Genomic DNA, 10069 nt, shown 5'->3' with positions numbered 1-10069 from the left:
AGTCACCTCAGACTGAGATCGCTGCGTGCAAAAATTGAGCAAGCTGAAATCTAGGCACCCAAACTGACCAGAATACCAAACTGCTGAACTGTTTTCACACTGAGCGAGGAATTCAAGCATAAGAACATATGGACGGGGGCCAAGCCAGCAGGAAATCAAGAAAATAGAGAAGGAAAGTGGAGTTGGTCTGTGTTTGCTGACAGGACTTCTGTGCATTCAACTTTATTTGAATGGGGCCACCATTAAAGATGACAATCCCTGCAGAGGGCAATAGAAGCCTGTTAACCTTGAACTCGAAGTAAACCGTCTTCCTCCAAATTTTACTAGTGGTCAGCTAGCATGCATACTAGGGTTGCCAACCTACAGGCAAGGCCTGGGATGTCCTCGAATTATAAATGATCTCCAAATGACAAAGGTCGATTATGCACAACCCAAATAAGATGTCCTGAGAACATCTTAAGCAAAACCATCTCTTCATTTTTTGTTCAGACGGCACAGACAAAAAAGGCATCAGAGGAGAAAGAGCCTTTTTTCCCCACAAACATCTGATTGTTAAAGCCTCTTGTCAATTTCCTCCCCTACTAATTCTGACATTTTTTGCTGCATTTTGTGCTGCGTGCAGCTATTTGGCGAAGGTTACCCTGGACGTTTACACTGCGGGCTCTGATCCTGAGCACCTTTTCAGCCCCAAACGTACACGACTGTACTCTTTTTGTTCTGCCAATTCTGGCAATACATAGTTTTACCTTTAAAAAAATTCTCAGTGAGCTATCTTTGAAGACACATTATAAAAACACACATTATAAAAATCCAATCGTGTGTTCTTGTCTTCAAAGACAACTCATCATAAAAAAGGGTAAAACTATATATTGCCGTAATCGGCAGAATGAGCAGAGTGCCGCCATGTACATTTCGAGCTAAAAAATCATCCAGGATTGGAGCCTGCAGAGCAAATGTCCTGGAAAAACTTTCAGCAAAAAGCTGCAGGAACAAAAAATCCCTGCAGCACCACAAATTGTCAGGCACTCGTGGCAGTTGAAACTGGCAAGACAGCTTTAATGGTCAAGCAGGAAAAATAAGACAGCTCCTGTTGTCATCTTTAATGGTGGCCCCATTCAAATAAAGTTGAATGCACAGAAGTCCTGTCAGCAAAAATAAGACAGCTGTTTGTTGTGAGGAGCTCTGCACAGCAAGAGGAGGTGACTTGCAGAAGACTTGAGAGAGAGAAAAGTAGGTAGTTTTGTGTCCTCAAAATAGGACAGCTTGAGCAGAAATAAGACGTTCTGAGGACATCCTGGGGGAAAAAGCTGTGCAGAGTTCCTCCCCAAGTTGCTCTTATCCCCTTCCTCAGGATGTTTCATTTGTGCTGTGCAGAATGGGCCAAAGATCAATTCTCTTAGATAACATGGCTGCCCTGTGGCATGATGCCCTGCCATGTTCCCTCCCCAGGCACCACCCCCATATCAACAGGAATTTCCCAGCCTACAGTTGGCAACCCTAATGCGTGCAGACATGATCAAGGCTGAACATAAATTCCAGGGCTAGTGTGGGCATTTCCGGGCAGCTGCCAACATGCCAGTGTCATGGATAGCCTCGTTCTGCAGAAAAACGGCACCCTGCCCTTTTTTGCTTGATAGTATCAGTGCCTCCTTCCTCCCTTGGCATGTATCATCACAAGGGGATGTGGTAGTATCTCCTCCCTTCCTCCTCTGCCACAACAACCCTAAGATCTCTTTTCCTCTTACTCAGCCAATTCAGATCCCATAATCATATCTTCATGCAGGGACTGTGTGGTTTATACGTCTGTTAGGAAGCTACACATTTCAACACAAATTCTGTGTTTAAGGCATGCATTTTGTACACAGAGATGACATTAATATGTTGGCAGTTAAGGTTTTCCCAAACAACTAGAGATCTTAAGTTCATTATCTCAGGCCGTTTCCGCACGGCGGCGGAAACGGCGAGGTCGGCGCATTGCGCGCCGACCTGAAGACGCTGGGACCGTCCGCGTGGACGGTCCTTGAAGCAGCTGGGCAGCCGGCGCCGCGGAGCACCGGCGCCCAGCCGACTTCCGAATGCCACAGCCTGGCTGCCGCCGAAAGCCTGGGATTACGTTTTCGGCCCTGCGCCGCCTCGAAGCAGGCGCTGCAGGGCCAGGCGGCGGTCCCCAGGCCTCGCTGACGCGCCGGGAGGCCCGGGAGAAGGTGTGGAGTGCCGGTGGGGAGGCGGCATTGAAGCCGCTGCCGCTCGCAGCGGCGCTTCATGCCGGGCAAGCTTCAAAAAAAGAGCGCTTTGGGAAGCGCTTGGGAAACGCCGCCTTCAGGCCGTGGCCGGGCGGCATGAGGGCTGGCGCTGGGCTGGCAAGCTTGTGCTGGGCGCTCTGCAGGATTTGGCGGCCTGGAGACGGTGTTTTTACCGTCTCCAGGCCGCCATGAATTGCCCGTGCAGAAACGGCCTCAGTGAAATACTAGAGCTTTTCCCAGAATCCAAAGGTTGAGCTCTACTATGTTGTGACTTCAAAAACAAAATTAGATGGGTTTGACTGAAGTTCAACCCAATTCCCACTTCCTGAAATTATTCTTGCACTGAATAGCTTACAGATGGTGGCATAATTCTAGTAAGTTTCTTGGCATCCGGATGGATCCCTGATTAACTCTGTCCTTTTATCCCACAGCATGACTCAACATAAGGTAAGCCGAGCTTACCAGTAGACCTCCGTCATAAGACTCTCTGTGCATTTCCATTGCTGACGTAGTTAAATTCCTTCACGGAGTCATTTTTCAGGTTGGATGATATTTATATAAAAACAATGTGACCAAATTAAAAAATACTTGTGGACGCTCTTGGGAAAAAAAAACATTCCTAGCTGAGATTGTTCTGTGCACAGCTGGCAGTTGTATTAAAATTGCAGCTGTACTTAAAAAAAGGAGCAGCAGTGTAGTGGTTAAGAGCAGGTGCACTCTAATCTGGAGAACCGGGTTTGATTCCCTGCTCTGCCACTTGAGCTGTGGAAGCTTTATCCTGGTGAACTAGATTAGCTTGTGCACTCCAACACATGCTAGCTGGGTGACCTTGGGCTAGTCAGTTCTTTGGAGCTCTCTCAGCCTCACCTACGTCACAGGGTGTTTGTTGTGGGGAGGTGAAGGAGAGAAAGAAAAGAGATTGTCAGCCCCTTTGAGTCTCATTACAGGAGAGAAAGGCGGGGGGGGGGTATAAATCCAAACTCCTCCTCCTCCTCCTCTTCATTAGAATGGGGGACAGGAAATGTGGAAAATGTTTCATTATGTAACTTGCACCACCAGTGGTGGGTCGAACATGTTATTTTTCTATGCTATGAGGACAAAAGAAAAAAGCCAAAGCAGTTCTTTTGAAAACATCCGCAAAATGTTTTAAATGTTCTGTGTGAAAAAAAAGCCCTTGATGGACCATGGGTTTAATTCAGCCTGATTCAGTAAAAAAACACCTTCATATGTATTAGATTATTTAGTTGACTGAATTAAACATGGGCCCTCGTGGGTACAACCATCTACGCTTGTAATAATTTCTTCTCCCCGAGCCACTGCAGACAGAAACACCACACTGCAATGCTGATTAAAACAACAGATTTTTATTTTGTAGAAAAGCATAGTTTTCAATACAATACAATTAGATATATATGTTTTTATATATATTATGTATTTTTGTACAAGAGTCTTCTCTGGAGAAATGAATGCTTTGAATTGATTTAAGTCTCTATTTTCAGACTTAAGGTAGACCTGGGATGCCCCAGCACAAGCGATGCTCTCATGCATAATGTTCTGTCAGGAGCGTCATCCAGTTTACAGCTTGTATGGTAGAACACTCAGAGTGTTGAGCTAGGTTTAGGAGACGAGGATTCAAATGCCCACTCAGTCACGAAGCTCACTAGGTGATTTGGAGGCTTGGCGCTGTTCACGAGGAGGACAAATGGCAGCAAAAGAGAACTATATACGCTTCCCTGAGTTCTTTGAAGAAAGGGTGAGATAAAAAGGTATTAGTTAGGTAAGATGGTGGTGATGGTTAAATTCTGTTAAAAATATAGATTCCCTAAATTGAGACATGGTCTGCGTTGCTTATATGGTGCTAAAGTGCTCTAGGGGAAGGGAGGGTCTCATGACCTGGGCACCACATTGAGGTCACTCACCTAAGCTGGCTTTGGTCTAAGCGCTCTTAAATTGTAGCGTTCCGAAGTAATGAATTTAGGCGACTGTGACCATTTATGCATGTACTACTTACCCTGTGGCTGTTCACCATGAGATTTTCCTGCAGTTTTTTGTTTGTACAGGGATTCTTGTCCTGCAAAGTGTTCCTAGCCACCATTTGCCCCCCCCCCACTTCCTCGTTGTTTTCATGCAGCCTCCTTCCATCTTTTTTCATCAATTTCAAATCCTTTAGCATGAAATTTTTTTAAGCCTTTCTGATTCTGACAAAAGCAGCCAGGGAAAGAACAGGCACAGCAGCGGAGCTGAACTTTGCATCCTGCCCAACTTCTTCACCCTGGAGAGATTTCACCATGATTTCCTGTCCTTGGTATCTTGCCAGCCATGGGGGAGTCCAAGGATGTTCCCCCCTTTGGTCGGAGGAGTTGGGGAGGTTTGCCTCCCCCTCTTCTTTTTGCTCTCCCACCTAATTCTGCCCATCCCCCACTGCTCTCCATGATGCAGGAACCATTAAGATGGGCAGGTCCTGGGACATACTCATGCAGCTCCACTTGTGCCTCCTGTCAGCTGACTCTCTGCTCTGCTCTGCTCTGCTCTGCTCTTTTCTTTTCCTCCAGCATGGTTTTTCTCCTCTTTGGCTGCTACATATTTTTTAATGGCACAGGCAGCCTGCCAACATGCTTATTGGCCAATTCACACTTTTGGGTAGGGCAGCCAGGGAGAAAACCCAACAAAGGAGAAACACATGCTGATTCTATTTGCTTTCCCTGCAAAAGGGGGGTGAGGTAAAAAGTCATACTTTACCAGGTTTCAGAAACTGCAGGGCTTTTCTAACCTGAAAGCGCAATGAGTTTCAGAGAAGGGGAAAATGTGCCTTAATAGTGTGAGAATCCAAAAAAAAGGGAGATGCGGTGCCCACGCAAAGTGCGCCTAAGAAATGGCCACAAGTGCCTAAATGGCCTATGTCTCTTCTACATTTTAAAGAATTTAATGGCAATGCTGGTGTGCCAAGTTATGTAGAGAGTAAGAATAAAGGTGTGTGTATTTTTCTAATATGGCGCTACAGTATTATTTTTGGCAAATGAGATAAAATATGCAGAAGATACCTTTGTTAGTCTTTGGCTTTGAAAATCCTACTGGGTATCATAAGTCAACTCCAACTTGACAAGAGACTTTTACATACAACTATGAACTAAGGGACCAGATTCGGACATTCATTGCTTTACTCCATTTGACTTTGTTGTTTAAATGTGGTGACCTAAGAAACATGGCTGCTTAATGGACAGGTTCTCAGAATCTGTTGAAATAGGTCATATGCATTTGTCTCTTTACTACGATCTAAAGAGGGTCTTTGGGGTGCAGGTTACATACATAGGCATACTGTGGTGTTCTACATTTGTGTTTAGTTTAGGTACCAAAAGCAGTGTAAGCACCAAGGATGAGCTCATGAAAGTTGTTAGGAGCACCCTAATTCAGTAATACTTCAATGAAAAAATCCTCAAGAAGATTCATTCATAATTAAAAAAAATATTCCAACTGATATGCAGTGTTGTCAGGTTCTCCCTGACCACCAGCAAGGGATGGGTAGGCTTGCCAGCTCCATGTTGGGATATCCTAAAGATTTTGGGGGTGGAGCCTGGAGAAGGCAAAGGCCTCTGTGGGGTACTATACCATGGAGTATACCTTCTAAAGCATCCATTTTCTCCAGGGGAACTGGTCTCTGAAGTCTGGAGGTGAGTTGTAATTTTGGTGATTCCCAGATTCCACTAGGAGGCTGCCATCCCTACCAACATGGCACTGCTTGACACAAACTAGAGACCTGCCCAGCTTTTACTACAATGCTAGCTATGCCAAGATTTTGTTGTAAAGGACTCCATTCTGTTCAAATTGGAAGCACCATATAAAGGGAGGCGAAATGATAGATTATCTGCTTCTTCCTTTTAGGGTTTTCTTCTCCTATGAAAGCAAGCAAACTGTGCTATCGCGGTGCAGAAAAAATAGATTTTTTCCGTAGCCAGTCCACTGAGATATAGAAGTTCTGATAGTATCCATGGAACTCACCATCTGGACTGATGGTGCTTGGCTAGGTCTCCTCAGGAACAAATTATGGTAAACCTCCCTTGATTTCTTTTTGAAATGTTTCCCCACAATGACGTATGCTATAGGGTTAAGGCAACTGTTGCTGAAACTACAATATGTGGCAATTTGGGTGGCCACGTGTACAACTTCTCTAGCGGTGCAGCCAGAAATGACGTTGACTGCAATCAATGTGTCAAAGAACGTTGCGATCTGGAAAGGAAGCCAGCAGATAATAAACAGGAGAAGAACAGCAAGGATCAAGGTGGTAGCTCTCTTCTCGGTCTGAACGGCTTTGAGCTTTTGCATGTCATTGTTTTTCAAGGCTTGGATTATCTGGACTGTACAGAAGGTGATGACACAAAGAGGCATCAAAAAGCCAACCGTGTTCAGGAGAATGTTGGTGATCACTGGCCAATGACTCCCAGGCGGGTAAGACAGAATGCAGCCTGTGAAGTTATGCTCAGCCACGTACTGTATTGACCTGAATATCAGAGCAGGAGAACACAGGAGCAGTGCAGAAATCCAAATGATGAGGCAGTTCCATTTAGCACAGAGTGGTCGGCGCATCCGTCCCAAAGTCATAGTTTTCACCAAGGCCAGGTAGCGATCGATGCTCACCATCACCAAGAAATAAATGCTAGAATACAAGTTCATGTGACCAATGCTGTTGACAGCTTTGCAAAGGAAGGTCCCAAAGGGCCAATTAAAGCCACTGGCTATGTTAATAGCCCAAAAAGGTAATCCACAGAGCAACAGAAGGTCAGCCATGGCTAAGTTTGCCAAATAGATTTCGGCCACCGTGCAGCGGCTCTTGTGGAGGCAGAAAACAAAGAGGATGAACACATTCTCAACAATTCCCAAGATAGCAAGAAACCAGAGGAAATACGGCTGGATAGTAAATAGCCATTGCCACTTCTCTGGCCAGGGGCAAGTGGAATTGTCACTTGTTGCATTGAGCCCAACAGACTGGTTCATCCCAAGCTCCCAGGTGGCTGTAACACCGTCAAGGGCTGTACCTCCTTCCATACTGGCTGCTGCTTTGGTGCTGGAAAAGAAAAGGGACACATTAGACCTCTCTGCAGCACAACAGAGGGAAGATAAAGATGCCACTAAAGGTAGGGCGCAATGTTTTGTGGTGAAAATATTTTCTGTTTTGTTTCTGTGTTTTAATGTGGGGTTTTACATGTCTGCTGCTGTAGTTTAAAATGGAGGCCTCTAGAGTTGAAGAAGAAAAAGTTCATTCTGTACAGCCTAAATAAGATGTCCTGGGGATGCTAAAAAAAAAAGGTGTCCTAGAAGGTACTCTGTGCAGCTTTCTTCCCAAGATGTCCTCAGGATGCTTTATTTTTGCTCAAGGCATCTTTTTTGGAGAACACATCTTTCCCCCCTAAGCTGCCTGCAAGAAGTCGCCTACCTGGCTGTGCGGAATACAGAGCTCAGGAAGCATCTTATTTTTCCTGCCCAACAATTTTGCTGGTCAGTTTCACCCTCAGCTTGTGCCCTACATTTGTGTGCAGCTGAAGGGATTCTCCCTGCCACTATTTGTCAAAGGTTGCCCCAGGACGTTTGATCTGCAGGTTCTGATCCTGGGGGCCTTTTCAGCCCCCAAAGTGCATAGTTGTGCTCAGTTCATCCTGCCGATTCTGGTAATATATAGTTTTTCTATTTTTTTTCTTTTCAATATGCCATCACAGTAGCTATGCAGATACAAATATGAGAGGTTCTTGGAAGGACCTGTCTACTACCCATTGAGAAACATGGAGTTGACCTGCCCTCTGCCCAATTACTTAGGCCGTTTCCCAACGTAGGAAACTGCGGTGCCCCACGCCGCCTTAAGAGTTCTGGCGGCTAGTGGAGTTCGCCTTCGGGCATGCAAGCATGAACGACCGGCTGCCGGAGGTCGGTGCAAACTTGACAGGGCAGCGGCGGCCTCCACATCGGAGCATACTCGCTTTTGCGCCTTCTGCGACCATAGCCAGCCCGTCTGTCCCTCGTTGCCGCCAAAATTACGCCTGCAGCGCCACCGTCTTGGCCCGCCGATACAAGCTGCCCTCACTCGACTTCGGAGGTCGGAGGGACAGTGTAGGCGGGCTGCAACGCCCAGCAGGCGACGCATTTGCGAAGTACCGCGGAGTGGGGCTTAGGTGGGGAGATTAGCGGTTTTTTCCCCGGGCGGCAGCGGTTCATTGCAGGCACTGGGCCGGTCGGCGACTTTCTCTCAATCCCTTTAAAGGGTTAAAGCATTTGAGGCTGCCCCTGAGGCAGCCTGGGGAGGGAAGGAGTCAGTCGCTAGTTGCTAAGCGCTGCAGCTTAGCGGCGCCTGTGGTAACGGTAGCGCCCGGGGCTGCTTTTCCAGCTCTGGTAGCTCTGCCATTAATGGGCCGTCGCGAACGGGCTCAGTTTTTCTCTGTTCAATAAAGAAAAAAATCTTAGGGAGCAGCAATGAATCGCGGAGTTCAGAGAGAAAGAGTCTGTGTCTCTCTCTCTCTCTCTCTCTCTGTGTGTGTGTGTGTGTGAGAGAGAGAGAGAGAGAGAGAGAGAGAGAGAGAGAGAGAAGAGGCGAGTTGAGTGAGTGAATAAACTGAGTTAAATGGTGTGGATACAAGAGAAATCTGAACTCTTTGATGAAGCCATTAGTAAGCCAGAACTTACTTTTTACTGCTTATACGGATTATTATCATTGCCTTCCTTTCATACCCACCTGTAGAGACTGTGTGGTGCACTGGTTAAGACCGGTGGATTCTCATGTGGAGAACCGGGTTTGATTCCCCACTCCTCTCTCCACTTGAGCAGAAGGCTCTAATATGATGAACCAGGTTTGTTCCCCACTCCTCTACATGTAGCCTGCTGGGTGACCTTGGGCCAGCCATATTTCTCTCAGCCACATCTACCTCACAAGGTATCTATTGTGGGCTATAGAGGAAGAGAAGGGGTTTGTAAGCTACTTCGAGACTCCTTAGGGTTGAGAAAAGTGGGGTATAAATCCAAGCTCTCCTTCTTTTCTTGAATTGGATTGCCCAGGGTTTGTGGACCGTGTGCCACTTCATATGTACTATATATAGGGGATCTGTTCCCTACTGGATGCAATGTTAAGTATGTAGCAGACAGGAAGTCAGGACAGGCAGTTAAAAGTGACAGGCGAGAGACACATTGGGAGGGCAAATAGATTGTAACATAAACTAGATGGAGCAGATGCAAAAAAACAAGGCAGGGCTACTATGCCGTTAATAATTGGGCAGAAGAGGGAATTCCCAGAACAAGTAAACGGCTTTTCGCCTCCCAGAGCCAAGCTTCTAGGCTGAAATTTCCTCTTCTATTACAATTCCAAATGCCGCAGCATATTGTCACAGACACCTTTTGGTAGAAAGCTGGCTTCCTCAAATAAACAGATCAGCTCATAGAGATTTGCAAGACTGTGTGTTCATAGATAAACATAAACATCGTGCATATGTACCATGTCATGACGTAGTGTGCCTTTTGGAGCAGGATAAATGTGAAGTGAGTTGCTGAGTTTGGCCTGTGATGAAGAAATTGCATGCTCCTTGATATATGTATTCAGCCAAGATAATCATTATCAAGTGTAAATTGATCCTGAGGAACTAGGCCTGGCAAACAGCAGGAGACCGGGTGGGGCAGGCACATAGAGGGATTATGTCATTTCTGGCAAAATCTGGAAGTGGCATCATGTCTATCTAGAAATCACCAGGAACTCAATGGTAAAACCATAGACTTTTCAGTGATTCCTAGGAAGTGTTCGCTCCACTTCTTGGGTTTTCTTGGCAGAGATGTCAGTCTTAAAATCATCTACCAAT

General features: G+C 46.2%; 1 protein-coding gene across 1 annotated transcript in view; it reads right to left on the bottom strand.

Annotated features, from left to right (window-relative positions):
• Positions 1–3610: 3610 nt before the first annotated feature.
• Positions 3611–10069, bottom strand: part of BDKRB2 (bradykinin receptor B2) — a 43824-nt gene continuing 37365 nt past the window's right edge. The window contains exon 2 of the mRNA XM_048483482.1: positions 3611–7302. Within this exon, the coding sequence (XP_048339439.1) occupies positions 6135–7283 (1149 nt within the window). The 5' untranslated portion in view covers positions 7284–7302 and the 3' untranslated portion in view covers positions 3611–6134. The remainder of the gene's footprint in view (positions 7303–10069) is intronic.

Source organism: Sphaerodactylus townsendi, linkage group LG02 (assembly GCF_021028975.2).
Source record: "Sphaerodactylus townsendi isolate TG3544 linkage group LG02, MPM_Stown_v2.3, whole genome shotgun sequence".
Taxonomy (NCBI): domain Eukaryota; kingdom Metazoa; phylum Chordata; class Lepidosauria; order Squamata; family Sphaerodactylidae; genus Sphaerodactylus; species Sphaerodactylus townsendi.
Note: the sequence above shows the minus strand (reverse complement) of the source record. Positions and strands in the feature narration are given on the sequence as shown.